A 14,987-nucleotide genomic window follows, 5' to 3' on the forward strand; every position below is an offset into this window, starting at 1 on the left:
TCAAACACAAAATGAACAGACTTATTTTATTGAGATGATTGACGATGATTACTATTTTTATTGGATTATTACTGATTTTTAGTCATTAGATGATCAAAGCCCACCAATTCCAACCCCTGATGTTGAGCGCCAAGCAGGGAGGCAATGTGTACCAATGTTTATGGTCTTAGGAGTGACTTGGTCGAGGCTTGAACCAGTGACCTCCCAGGCCTGGCCTGGGCGTCCAACTCTTAAGCCACCAAGCTGATATTAGGAACATTTATCATACAGCTATAAAGATAAAAAGTTCTATTATTGCAAGTCTTAACCATGTACACGTCTACAATAAATTCCATTAATCAAATGTTTAGACTACTTGGACGTAATAATATTTTATAAAATATATCTTAGATTGACTTTAGCTTCTTTAACCTTTACTCTGGCTGCAAACACACACACAAAAAAATATTTTAGGTTTTATGTTTTTGTGATTTGATTACACCACTAATAGGTTTAACTCGATTTTTGCTGACCTGCATTGGCTCGCTCTCAGTTTAAAATAGGATTTTAAGGTTCTGTTGGAATTATACAAAATTATGCATGGACTTGCCCCCTATGTTCCTGTTCTGAGCCTTCGCTCGGAAAATGTCGGTCTGTTAACAATCCCAAGAGCCAAGAAAAGATCCACAGGTTCAACAGTGTTCTCCATTCAAGTCCCGATGCTGTATCCCGCTGAGACTCGATCTGAAACCTTAGTAAAACTGTTTAAATCTAAGCTTAAAACACACTTTTATAAAATGCAGCTTCTGAATCACCTATATTTCATATTGATGCCCTTGCAAAATCCATTGCAGCCTGGTATTTCTTCATACTGAGGTTTTGAGTTTCTCCCTTGCCCTCATGTAAGTCTTAGATAGGGGGATGATGTAATAATAGTCTGTACAGCCTTTGTAGACTTTTCGTGAACAAGGGCTATACAAATAAACATGACTTAACACTAATAAATACATAGTAGTCAGGCTCAGGAATGGATACAAATATGATAGCTGGTTTTCTTAAAATGTTTTCCACCCTGCGGCTTCGTAACAAAAAAAAATTAAGTTTTGTTCACACATACTGGACTGTCTCAGAAAATTAGAATATTGTGATAAAGTTCTTTATTTTCTGTAATGCAATTAAAAAAACAAAAATGTCATACATTCTGGATTCATTACACATCAACTGAACTATTTCAAGCCTTTTATTATTTGAATATTGCTGATTTTGGCTTCCAGCTAAAAAAAACTCAAAAATCCTATCTCAAAATATTAGAATACTTCCTCAGACCAAGTAAAAAAATAAATTTATAACAGCAAAACTAAATCAAAGATTTGAAAATGTCCATTGATGCACTCAGTACTTGGTTGGGAATCCTTTTGCACGGATTACTGCATCAATCCGGCGTGGCATGGAGGCAATCAGCCTGTGGCATTGCTGAGGTGTTATTGATGCCCAGGATGCTTCGATAGCGGCCTTCAGCTCATTTGCATTTGTAGGTCTGGTGTCTTTCATCTTCTTCTTAACTATACCCCACAAATTCTCGATGGGGTTCAGGTCAGGGGAATTAGCAGGCCAATCAAGGACAGTGATGCCATGGTCAGTGCACCAGTTACTGGTGGTTTTGGGACTGTGGGCAGGTGCCAGATCATGCTGGAAAATGAAATACTCATCTCCATAGAGCTTTTCAGCAGATGGAAGCATGTAGTGCTCTAAAATCTCTTGGTACACAGTTGCATTTACTCTGGACTTGATGAAACACAGTGGACCAACACCAGCAGCTGACATGGCTCCCCAAACCATTGCTGACTGTGGGAACTTCACACTGGATTTCAAGCAACTTTTTTTGCTCCTCTCCAGCCTTTCTCCAGACTCTGGCGCCTTGACTTCCAAATGAAATGCAAAACTTGCTTTCGTCTGAAAAGAGGACTTTGGACCACTCTGCAACTGTCCAGTGCTTCTTCTCCATAGCCCAAGTCAGACGCTTCTTCCGTTGTCTTGAGTTCAGAAGTGGCTTGACCATGGGAATACGGCTATTGTAGCCCATTTCCCGGACACGTCTGTGAACTGTGGCTTTTGATACCTGGACTCCAGCTTCAGCCCACTGTCTTTGAAGCTCCCTCAAATTCTGGAAGCGGCTCTTCTTCACAATTTTGTTAAGGCTGCGGTCATCTCTCTTGGTTGTGCAGCGTTTCCGGCCACATTTTTCCCTTCCAACAGACTTTTTGTGGATATGCTTTGAAACTGCACTCTGTGAACAGCCTGCTCTTTGAGAAATTTCTTTTTGTGTCTTACCCTCCATCAGGAGGGTATCAATGATGGTCCTCTGGACAGCAGTCAGATCAGCAGTCTTCCCCATACTTGTGATTTAGTTTACTGAACCAAGCTGAGTGTTTTTAAGGCTCAGGAAACCCTCGCAAGGTGTTTCGAGTTAATTAGATGATTCAGGTGATTAGTTGAATAGCCTACTTGTATACTTTTTCATGATATTCTAATATTTTGAGATAGGATTTTTGAGTTTTCTTAAGCTGTAAGCCAAATTCAGCAATATTAAAATAATAAAAGGCTTGAAATAGTTCAGTTGATGTGTAATGAATCCAGAATGTATGACATTTTTGTTTTTTTAATTGCATTACAGAAAATAAAGAACTTTATCACAATATTCTAATTTTCTGAGACAGTCCAGTACATGTATACTGTATGAGGTTATTATTGTCAATTATTACCCAGCCAAGTTATCATTATATTGATAAACTATTATTGCTTGCTGAACCAATTTCCCCCACTGTTTGGTCCCCACACTGACCTATTCATAGACCTAATGGGGTTGAACCTAACAGGTGGGATTTGGTTTTTAGCTGACCTGGCTTGCAGCTTTCCTTTCTGTGGTCGCCAAACTTCCTCAGCTTTGATTGCAGGTTGGGGAGAAAACGTTTGTTGGTCTGTTTACCTCTTCCCCCTCCACCTGTCTCCTCTGTGTTGATTTTTTTTTTTCATGGGTTCACGGGGGTCCACTATTAGTGCAAACACCTTATACTCAGTGCTCTTACTCTGGGCTGTATGCTTTAAAAGAGGCTATTTGTAAACAAACCAATGCCAAGAGAACACCACTTCTCCCCCTAGTGTAATGGAGATGAAATTGCACTTGATTCTGGGCAAGTTTGGAAAAAAACAAAAACGTTCCCTGAAATCAAGTACACCCAATCCCCCTTTAATGGAGCCTCGTGACAGGGGCGAATTTAGGTTCAGCGCTGGGATGCTTTTTGTGTATCAGCCAATTGTTAAAGTTTCAGTTAGTTTTTTAAGGCATTGTATAGATCAGCAGGAAAACACAACTTCAGTTTGGTCTCGTGGTGTCTTGACATCAGGCTGAACTTTGTCCTTTCGCTTGAAGTTCCTGACATTAGTTTGAACTTGTCGTTTGCAATTGAAAATATCAATTTATAATAAAAGCAAATATACTTGTACAATAGCTCTACATGGGCAACAAAAAATGTCTGGGGTCGCAAAACAAGAAATAAAAGCCTTAAATAAGCCTCTTGAGAATGCAACATACACTATGTGTCTATATTGGCTATTTCAGGTTTTACAATGTGCTTTCAAAATAGTTGACCAATAAGGGGGCAGAACACATGTTGGACAATGCCTTTGCAATATCCATTGCAGCCTGGTCATCTTGTAAGGGGGTTTTCGAGTTTTTCCTTGCCCTCATGTAGGTTTTAGAACAGGTGATGCAGTAATAATAATCTGTTGTCCGTTATAGTCTGTGGTCCGTGCACCCCTCTGACACTTCTAGTGATAAATGGCGAAACAAACACGACTTGAGCACAAAGATTGTCTGGCTGGTTAAAAAAAAAATCCTTTCGAGATTTTGGCTCATTCAACACTGTTTAGCGGGGTCACTTCCCACTATCCCATCCCAGTGGGATAGAGATGTTTTAGAAGACCAGATGAGATTTTGTATACCCGTCAGCGACTTATATCAAGCTTTAGTGCATTTGCTGTCAACTACCGGTCAGAATTTTGGCATACACATTGGAGATATTTTACTCTGCACTTGCATCACACAGAGGAAAACAAAATAATAGTATTTATGCATCAATTTATTTTTATTGCAGCAGATTTCGGGAGAATTTAGAGAAATTGGAAATTTCTTGTTGTAACAAAATAAGTAACTAGGTTACTGACGTAAGCCACAATTTATTGATTTAGACCCAATTAATTATTAGATCACTTTAAGCCCCAATCTATTTCCTTTTTTAAATATAAAATCAGTAGGTTAAACCATTTCTTCAAACCATTAATGCATAACAGCGTTCAAATATGGATACAAGAATACTTAGTCCATTCAACAGTCTACTTTAACACATCCCAATCACATTATACTCAACCATTTTGTGCAAATGTAAACTAAATCTTAATATCTTAAATCTTTTTAATCTTTATTAAAAAAAAATAAGTCTATAAAAAATGCTTTACTCATGTCCTAAACATGTTGGTGCGTTTTGCAACACTGGCGCATCATCGATGTAACCTTGCAGAAAATTATATGTCAGAGCCAAAAGAGGACTCAGCGGTTCGCTTTCCACAATAAAAAAGAGCAAGAATGCTACAACAATAAACACCACAATTTGGATCTCAATTGGCACAACCCAGTGCTCAAGGTCTCTTCTCTTCAGATCTATGAGACTGACGGGAGCTTTTGGTCTCTTACACTTTTCAGGCTTCTCAGCAGTATCCTTGATGGGCCTCCGGCAGGTCGCACTAAATTAAAAGGGAAAGGGGGTGTCATCAAGAGGTTATAATGAATGTGTGTTGCGTATACATTTATTTCAGATGTGGGATGGGAGAGGAAAAAAAAAAAAAAAAAAAAAAAAAAAATCACAATTTCCAGACCTTCCAATCAACATTTGTAAATTGTAAAGTTAATACAGTGGTGGGTCGTCAGGGCCTAAAAGGGCTTCTCTGCTGCCCGAAAAAAACATTTGAATTACATAATTTTAGACTGAGTATTTATTAAACAATTCCAAGCAGTGTGCCAGCTCCCCTTTCATTTACTTTCACTGGTTGTACTGCTTCCAGATGTGTGCTTTCATATTTAAACATTCAACCAATCACAGTTTAGCCATTACTTGTTGACATCTACCCATTGGTCTTTACAATCTGTTCTACAGGCCCTGAGCCACAAAATAAGACAACAAAACGGTTGGTTTAGCTAATCAGATTTTAAGTTGCCAGAGCCTTCTAGAAGGGTTAGTGAAATATCAGAGGTTTCATACAACTATTTTATTTATTTTTTTGGATAAATGAATGAATTAAAACTTCGAACATCAAAACAAAAACAGAACAAAGACAATAACCCAACAACTAAATAACGTTAGATAATATGTTCGAAAAGGGGTAGTAAGAAGCAATTGCTCATATTACCTACCCCTTCATCTCCCCCCACCAAATATATCAATTATAACAAAAATTGCAATGATAATAATAACAGTTATAAGAATAGCAACAATAACACAAAGGTAACTAGACGCACTATTCCCAATCTCCCGCACCACTCGTATCCCACCCTCCTCATCTCTGTATTCCGCCAGGAATGTTCTTTTGTCTCCAAACCTGAACAAGTGAATAGTTGGAAACCGTTTGGTTCTCCAACTATGATTGGCAAGGGGAAAAAAAAAATCATACAAAGGTTAAGAAAAAAATCCTCTTGTCCACTGCTTCTGTCAAACTGACAATTTCAGCCCCAAATCAAATGAAAACTTAAGCCATAAATACGACAGGATGGGCTTGACTTTCAGCATTAACCTTTATGGCAACATAAAAGAACTTCTTGATGGAACTGAAACACCCCAAAAAATATGTATTCTCTTGCAAAGAAAGATGATTTCTTTATATGAGTCATGGCTGTAAGCTACAGTAAATGTTTAACAGCCATAAAATCGGTATTGAGGGTTGGATTGATTAAGACGTAGAACTACTGAAGGCCTAGGTGTGAAATACATGGCCCACCACTGAGGTAATACCATACTAATTTTGAATATACAATAATAGTAAAAACGTTTACATTTACCTAATAAGTGTGCTAGGAGGATTATTAATTTCGGGTAGCAAGTCCTCTTTCACAGGGTCCTGTGGGAGAAGATCAGATTAACAAATTCCATAAAGCTATCATCACACCAAAAAATGAAAATGTAACCATGCATTTCGAAAAAGACAATACCACAACATCCTGCGTTGACAGATACACCTCTGCTTCCCAGCTCTCCAGGGACTCATCAATAGTGGAGAACTGAGATTGTCTCTCATCAGCTACAAGCACGTCCAACTAAAAGACAAATGTAAAGACGACAGCATGTTCCACTTCAGATCCAAGTGCGGGTGATGAGAGCAACTGACCATGTTGGATTCACTCAGATGTTCGTGGACATCGCTGTCGTTCAGCTCGCCGGCTGCAGTAGGAAACGCCCTATTCTCTGCCTGTTCATATATTATTACAAGGCAAACTCATTTCCAAGGAGTATTCCTGAGCAAGCTGCATTTGTTTAAGTGACAAAATGAAACGCATACCTCTTCCACCATTTCAGTGATGCTGAACTGCTCTGTGGAACACGTAAAGTCTTGGATTGATCGGGAGTGAACCTGAGATTAAATTGGGTTTTGATAGAGTATACTTAACTGAAAATGTGAAGTAGGTGAATATGGTAGCCCATAGGGCAAGGGTGGCGAACACATGGCTCTAGCGGCTCTTGGCCAAAAAGAATGCGGCTCTCTGCCTCATCATATTTTCTATATACGTCTAGATCGTACGGGGCGGCAGTAGCTCAGGAGGTAGAGCGCTTGTCTTGGGATCAAGGGATCCCAGTTCGAATCCCGGCTTGTCCGTGTTACATGTCGAAGTGTCCTTGGGTCAGTCACTGAACCCCTCGTACCCCCAATAAGCAGGTTAGTGTCTTACATGGCTGCAATACAAGGCCGCTATTGGGAAATGTGAAGCACACTGTAAAGTGCTTTGGGAAGTCATTGACTTGAAAAGCGCTACATAAATGCAGATCATTTCATATATACTGTGGCTCTTTGCCTTGTTTGATGTTTAGTTTTTTTTTGTGTATTGAGGGTGGACATTTTCCTTGAAATCTACACAAGAACAATACTTGTTGTATTGTAAGGAGAAGAGTGTGTTATGGGAAATAATGTGTTTTTAATTGTGTGTGTGTGTGTCTGTCATGGCAGGTCAGTGCGTGGTGTGGCCCTTTGACTCTTAAAAATTTCGGCTCTTTGTGTCAAACTTGTTCGCCACCCCTGCTCTAGGGATTGAGAGAGGCCAAGCTAGTAACATAAATGGGCTGGTGGTTGCCTTTGTCCTTTAACCTTACATAATTTATCGGATGAGTCTTTTCTGGCATTCCCGAAGCACATTTTAAAAACCTACTAGACATGGTTTATGATGCATCAAGTTTCTGTAAAAATCCAACACCAATGACTTCAAAAGCATAACATCTCAGTAAAGACAAAATACACGGAAGGAGCAAGAATGGCCGATACAGTAGTTTTACCTCAAAGCACAAAAGACATGTAAATATCAGTAGAACATAAGTTTACATTTGATCCCAATTCTGCATGTTGCTCCAAGCTTGATGCTCTGCATATCTCTTTGGGAGTCTTATAAACGCACAGTGCCTGTGTTGGTTGAGGTTTCTCTAAAATCAGCTTGTAACCAAGATCCACATTTTTTGAGGCAAGGAAGTGCTATAACACAGATGATATTAAACTCAATAGTTTACAATATACAGAAACAAGGGATGTGAACTGCATGTACTTACTTACCTGTCTATATGAAGGTACAAAGCACTGTTGGTAACCCCTTCCATTCTGAGCAACCTGGTACTCCTGTGTGGTTGGATAAGTACTTAATATCATGAACCGCTGACCATGTGGTCTCATTACCGCAACTGTCGACAAACTGTCAACACTTTTGTACTTTGCAAGAGTTTGCACCTACTTGACTACTTTCTTCCTCATCTTCACTCGAGTAGTCTCAAGATAAAAGGGAACAAATGAGAAAAACATAAGAACAAATACAAAATGTTTGCAATTTGTGAACATTGCTTAGAACAGGGTTCACCAGCTGAGAACTACCTCTTTGTTACTGAATAGTGCAAAGGTTTACCTGTTTGATATGAGTTCCATTCTATGATTAGTTGGCTTTTATAATTAAGCTTGGGATTGAAATAGGCTCTGTTGAGTACACGTACGCTCCTCATTAAATGGATAAGTCAGCACTTGCTTATACAGTATAATTAGAAAATCATGTCTTCAGAGGTTATAAAAACAAATTATGCATATAAGACAAGATTATGTTTTATGCAAGTTAGAACAGAACAGATGTTGTAAAAAATCGTTTCCATTTTTCCTTGTGAAATTTCCTAAAAAAAACAACAACAGTGACCCATAACTGTTGAGCTATTTTTCAGATGTTTTTTTTTCTTTGGTGGTTACCTGCAGCTTGCAGGCAACACTTTTGAGGCACTTTCTTTTAAATTATGTTTTTCAATTTAAAATATATATATTTTCTGCATCACTTTCTATGCCTAGCTGTACTTTGACTGGTTGAGAGTTTACAGATTTTAAGAATTTAGTGGACGGAAAAAAAGAGGAACATGTAAGCCCCCAAAGATTGATAAAAATAGCTGGTTATTACAATTACTTTTCATTGAACACCTCTTATCCAAAGTGTTTTAGGCAGATTTGAGTAGGCTGGTGATCCCCAAGGTTTTGAACCTGGGCACAATTTTGTTTTTCAACCGTCTGTAGAAAATATTCAGACTTACTGGCACCAGTTTTTGCTTTTTTATTTTAATTCAAAAAGCTTAAAGCTCCATCATGTAATATTTGACTATGGGATGGCATTGTTGTCTAATGATGCTATGCTGTGCTCTGTGGGATTGTTTTTTTGTTCGCAAGACACCAGACAAACATTGCGACGACTACCTCTAGGTATGGATTCCGCGATGTAAAAGAAATTTCAAATCAATGTTTTTTTTTTTTACAGAATGAAAGGTTTTTTTGTACCACTAGGAAATACTAAATACATGTATTACACACTGACCCTTTGAATTATTATGTTGTTTAAATCAACAAACATTTTTTTGATCACCTTTGCTCAGGATATGAATAGTAATTTTGATTAAAAATGTCACAATTTGGGATTTTACTACAGTTCCATCTTTTTTTTCCACAAAGAAAAATAAATGTTTTATTAGCTTTTTCTGTTTAGTCAAATGGGAAACTAATTTAAATCAGCAAAATTATATGCAAGTATTTTACATTTTTATTTTTCTATAGTGTAGGCAAGCAGAAGTGACCAGTGTTAGGAAAATTATTTGATTGAATGCCTCTTACTATGTCATTGTGAAGGACAACCATTTTTCCAATGCCTTAATTTAGGTAATAATCAAACTAGTTCTAAACATTGAGTTATTTTAAATATGTAACTGTCAACCTCTTTTTTTTTTTTTTTTTTACTTCAGGTTTAAACCCATCAAACACTCATTTAAAACCAAATCGAGAACAGAGTTAGGAGGCCAAAGTCAGATTTCTAAAACATTTCCAGTTTTTCGTTCTGTACCTGATTCACTTTCTTCATCGAAGTCGTCGTCCTGCTCCTTGAGTGAAGCGACTCTTTCCTTCATTTCCCGAGTGTAGTCAGCCTGAAGCTTCCTCAGCTTCCTTTCATAAACGGCCCTGGTGGAGCCTGGCATATGCAAGCATTCTCAATACAGTTCTTGGCAAGGATTTATTTATATTTAGATTTATGTATAGATATCTGAAAGCCTCCAAAAATAACACTGGCTAACTTACCCACTATTGGCCCAGTTTTGATCCCAAACACAAGTAATGCAGCCTTGAGGTCTTCATCAGTCAGCATCTTCACGTTACATTTTTGTCCATCTTTTTGCTTCTTTTCCTGTAAATGCATTTTAAATTGGAAGCTTTTGGAACAAGTGTAATAGTCCTAGAACTACTCTGAAAGTAATGATGCAAATACTTTAAATATTTCAAGTGGGTCAACACAGAATACCGCCAGGACATCAAAACTGCCACATTATTAACCAATCAGCTAAATGTTAACCTTGTCATGCGATTTTACTACATTTTATAAAAAGATTAATAGAGCTCACCATGGTGGGCAGACCACCAATACGTAGACAGCAATCACTTAACCACACCGCGTGTGTTTGTTCCCTTCGCACGATGTAATGCTGTGGCATGCCTCGATTCCGGTCATTCAGTGACATCGCTTTGAAAAAGGTCTAAAGAAAGCCTTGTGACATGGTGATGATGACCTGAGATTGCATGTCATTTGCATTTCATCCCCTCATCCTGCCAATCAGTGCAAGTGACATTTTGGGGAAAGGAATGACCATGACTGAACTAGTGGCCATTAAAACGTCATATTGGAATATAATATTGTGAATGTGCTTAATTGCTGTTGAGATTGTCATGATTGTTTTCTGTTATTAGTGTCAATAAATTTGTTCAAACCATTGTCAAAATCTTTATGACCAAGGCTCATTATAGCAAGCTTCATTAAGGTTAGGCCCCCAATGGCAGGTCCCTGTGTGTCATCTTTGTCAGTATACCCCCTTTTTGGCTTCTCGCCCTTTGTTGTACTATAACTGCATTCAGCTGCGACACAACGCCCAAGTATTCGCCACAAAAAACTTTACTTAAGACACTTGCAACCTCTTCGACTATGATACACATGAAACAATATAGGGACTGGCTTGCGAGGGTGCTGGTATTTCTACGATGAAGTTACAGCTCAGGATGACAAAAAAAAAGACATGCAATCTTCAAAATGCATTATCTCGGAAAACAATCTGAATAGAACGATGAAACATAGTTTATGCAAAAAACACGTACCTTTAAAAGGCACTGCCAGGACACAAGAGGTCCAGGCATCCTTAAAGTACATCCATGGCAAACAAAAGATAAAAGCAATATGTCTGTCAATTTTTTGGAAGCCATACGTCACGTCAAAGTCAAGGCCCGCATGCTCGTGGGAAGGTTTTCTACGGACACCGAGATGCTAATGATTCCTTATTGTATTGTACACCGGGAATTGTATTCTAATTTCTTTTACTATACATTCATTACTTGAGAGAAAAAAAAAATACTTTAAGAAAGTGTTTTTTCAGGCTATAGATGTTTTCACTTTTTTGATCTCAAATCAAATTGGATTGAGTGAATGATAGGATTATTTTTTTTCTTCTAAATCAATTTAGCACACTGAAGTGCTAAAATAGAAACATTGGATTAATGATGGTGCCTGCGTGCTTCCTTCATGATACGTCATGGGCATATCATGCCAACCTTTTGATGTTAATGGTAGATGTAATCGCAGACTTTATTTGTATGCGCAAAACACAGTCTCCGGAAGCTTAAGTCAAGGTATATTTATCTGTAAAGCCATAATGACAAAGTCTCAAGGGGCTGCACAGCGCTAAATAGTAAGTGGTGAGACTGTTTAGCCAATCAGAATGCAGAACTTAAAGGACGATGCAAATCAACATGTGCTTGTGTGAGACCAGAAATGGAGAGACATTAAGATATCTAGTGTGTTTGTCGGAGCGGTTTATTCATGTACAAAAGACTAAAAATAAGGTTAAATTGGTAGGGCGTTTTATGGGGATAAATGTGATAGTCTAACGCATAAAACTATAATGTTGGTGAGGATGTATGAGGATTTCTATATCAAGGAATTTTTTCTTTACCTGTTGAAATTTCAAGATTGCTGACCGAGCCTTAATGCAATGCTTTATTTATCTGATCATATTGAAAAGCATGTTTTCAGCATCATTTAATTAAAAAAAAAAAAAAAAAACATAAATACATAATAATAATAATAATTAAAGGGGAAAAAACAACAACATTTGAGTCCAAGGCTTGGCTGTTAGCTTAATATTTCAATTGGCTATCTGTCCACTTGACTTTTGACATCCTGCTAAACATCAATTTGAGAAGGACAGGTATTCACCCAAACAAACCTATCTAAATCCAAATCTAATAACCTATATTTTTTGTTGACAATATCTCTGTACCATTTGTAATTGCAACATCCATTGCAGCCTCGTCATCCTGAAAGGGAGATTACCACATGTGCAGTCCCTTCTCAAGGTTTCTTTTTTTTCCTCATGTTGAGGTTTTTGAGTTTTTCCTTGCCGATCAGGGGATGGTGTAATAATAGTCTGAAATAATAGTCTGTGCAATAACCTGTGCAGCCCTTTGATACTCTTTGTGATTAAGGGGTATAGAAATAAAAATGACTTGAATTAAATACATAGTGGCTAAGCTAGCATAGAGCAGTGTTTCTCAACCATTTTTTTGAGCCGAGGCACACTTTTTTAGTCGAAAAAAAATCTCGAGGCATACACTCTGTCGAAAATGGTATGATAGTAATTCCTAGCAACATTTTTTATATCTAACTTTAAAGCTTAAATGATCATGTCGCCTAAATTGAGAGTAACATTTTTATCATTCACCGTGGATCAGGAGGAAATACAGGTTATTTATTTTAGTTAATAATTTTACAGTGTTTTGTGATTTTACTTCATCATTTTTATAAGTTTTACTACATATTTTATTTTTCTAAAAAATGATAGTATAAAAATACTTAAAATGAGCAAAAAGATCCGCCAGTACGACTTTTTATTTTGCTACATTAACTTTTTCTGTTTTATTTAAAAACACAAATTATTAATCCAAATGAGTACAATTAAAAGCAATATTTTTACACTGAGTAATTGTATTATTTATATTGAAGTACAATCTTGCACAGCTTCAAACAAAAGAGGTTATTAATAACATTTCGCTGTTTACCTCCTATATAAAAAGGTAAAATAATAACTGTGGCCGGGTAGATGAATGTTAAAGGTTTTTGGATGAACACTTTAATAAAAGGAAATATACTGAACAATGGCATGCTTTTGTTAATGGAAAGATAATATCGGGAAATTTCCTACGGCACACTAGACAAGGTCTCCCGGCGCACTGGTTGAAAAACACTGGTATAGCGAAATACGGAGTTAAGCAAATTAACGAGCAAACTACTAAATTAAAATTATACAGATTTAGGATGCTGGGCTTTGACAGAACAACGTAGATCATTCTGTTGCTCGTGAGCAAAAAACATTTCTAACCTAAGGAATAAAGAAATCCAGTCAAAGTATTGAATTTTGCGAATATTTTACTGTCCTATATATATATATATATATATATATATATATATATAAGATTTGCTGACCATGTTAGGGTTCATATTCTCCTGGACATTTTAGTACGTTTTGTTTCTTTCTGAAGAGCCATTCGCAGATTTGAGCCTATAAAAAAAGCTAATCATCTTATTATCTCAACGGGTTTCTACTGCATAGTGTCAAATGTTTGATGGTTAAAAATGGCGTGAATGACCAGCCTTGGAAAGCCTTGCCATTTAGACGACCTTCGAGAAAATAATTATTCCAATTCAGAATTCAAACTCGAAATTTCAGTGCCAGGAATATAATATAACAGGAAATATAAACAAGTAATATGAAAGCAACACTCACATTTTTGGCCTTGTTTGAAAGAAAACCAGGCCCCCCTTTCGACACCGGCATGACAAATAAACACGATAAAACAAAATAATGGCTACAAAAACAGCAGATGTCCCGCACGAGTTCTTCCTTGGTTGAGAACAGCTGTGATTGATAATTGGTGATTAAAGCGGACACCAAATGGAAGCGAACTTGTACACAATGTAACAAATTTTCAAGATATATAAAACATATATTAGGTTTCATTTAAATATAAACTATAAAAACCATGCTAACTGATGGCTAAAAACGCTTTAAGGTAAAATCCCGTACGGAAGTGAAACGTTTACACATGACCATTTGTATGAATGAATGAAAACTCTTATTTCGAACATTAAAATAAAAACAAAACGAAAAAAGGAACTCAGCAACAAAATAATGTTACATAATATCAGTTTGTATGCAGGTTTTTGTATTTCCATTATGACAGTTTTTTTAATTTAGTTTGGCACCTAGGATAAAGTTTGTGGATTACAAAACGTGTGTTATGATTAATATTATTTTTTTTAACTTTCAATTATTGTTGCGCATATCTTAAAAAGAGGTGGCAGTGGCATTTTCATTGCATTTTTCAAGGTTTTAGCAATTCTGAAGAATACTAACAAGAAAATTGTAATTTTTGGTGTGTCACAAAAGGAATCATAATTGAATTTGAAATTGAGCAACTGATCTAAAAATGCTTAAAACTGCAGTATTCTCTATTGATTTAGTTAGGCTTCAAGTGGACAGGTTATGCGAATAAAGTACTGTACGGTGAATAGGTCTTTCATATAAAGAATATTTTATTATTTAGCGCCGCCTACTGGTAAAATAATAACGCTGCGTTCATAGAAAAACCTAATGATTTGAATAAGAACACATACAGTAACTCTAATCAACGTGCGTTTTAAAATATTTAAAGGCCGAGAAATGTGTACTTTTGTATTTTACGTAATATCAAAATCCCAACTTGACACAAAAACTTTCAACACACATCATTGAAAGATACATCCATTATCTTCGTCGCTTATCCTTACTAGGGTCGCAAAGGTGCTGGAGCCTATTCCAGGCATCTTGGGACAGTGGGCATGGAACACACAGACAGAAAACTCCTTCGCTCATTCACACCAAGGGACAGTTTTAACTGGCCTATTAACCTGACACGGAAGTTTTTGGAATGTGGGAGGACACCGGAGTGTCCGGAGGAAACCCACGCAGGCACAGGGAATACATGCAAACTCAGCATGGGGAGGCTGCGGTAGCTGGACTTGAACCCTGGACCTCCACTCAGTAAAATCAAACCTTATGGCGATAACGTTACATCCTTTCCCCTTATGACGTATTAATTAAAGGCTCTTC

At 37.2% G+C, this 14,987-nt stretch overlaps 1 protein-coding gene across 2 annotated transcripts; it reads right to left on the reverse strand.

The window, feature by feature from the left end:
* Positions 1 to 4,100: 4,100 nt before the first annotated feature.
* On the reverse strand, positions 4,101 to 13,919 carry LOC148369976 (uncharacterized). Of its 2 annotated transcripts, none has more exons than XM_088332248.1 (11): positions 13,623 to 13,919; positions 9,877 to 9,982; positions 9,644 to 9,769; positions 8,018 to 8,052; positions 7,843 to 7,905; positions 7,618 to 7,764; positions 6,586 to 6,657; positions 6,415 to 6,495; positions 6,239 to 6,343; positions 6,089 to 6,147; positions 4,101 to 4,779 (listed from the first exon to the last, which is right to left on the reverse strand). In XM_088332248.1, the coding sequence occupies exons 1-11, from the start codon at positions 13,854 to 13,856 to the stop codon at positions 4,491 to 4,493; spliced, it is 1,317 nt and encodes a 438-aa protein (XP_088188374.1). In that variant the 5' UTR covers positions 13,857 to 13,919; the 3' UTR covers positions 4,101 to 4,490. The 2 variants fall into 2 exon arrangements, with proteins under 2 accessions (XP_088188374.1, XP_088188375.1); XM_088332249.1 differs by lacking the exon at positions 13,623 to 13,919 and adding an exon at positions 10,197 to 10,347.
* Positions 13,920 to 14,987: the final 1,068 nt, after the last annotated feature.

This window comes from Urocampus carinirostris, chromosome 3 (assembly GCF_059441175.1).
Source record: "Urocampus carinirostris isolate Australia breed hairy pipefish chromosome 3, RoL_Ucar_1.0, whole genome shotgun sequence".
Classification (NCBI taxonomy): Eukaryota; Metazoa; Chordata; class Actinopteri; order Syngnathiformes; family Syngnathidae; genus Urocampus; species Urocampus carinirostris.

Bases quoted from the DNA above. Each gene is read 5' to 3' on its own strand.
- LOC148369976 (XM_088332248.1), bottom strand. From the start codon at position 13,856: ATGAAACCTAATATATGTTTTATATATCTTGAAAATTTGTTACATTGT. The intron at 9,983-13,622 runs GTGAGTGTTGCT...ATGCATTTACAG, and splicing joins TTTCAAACAAGGCCAAAAAT to GAAAAGAAGCAAAAAGATGG. The intron at 4,780-6,088 runs GTAAATGTAAAC...CTTTTAATTTAG, and splicing joins CCTCCTAGCACACTTATTAG to TGCGACCTGCCGGAGGCCCA.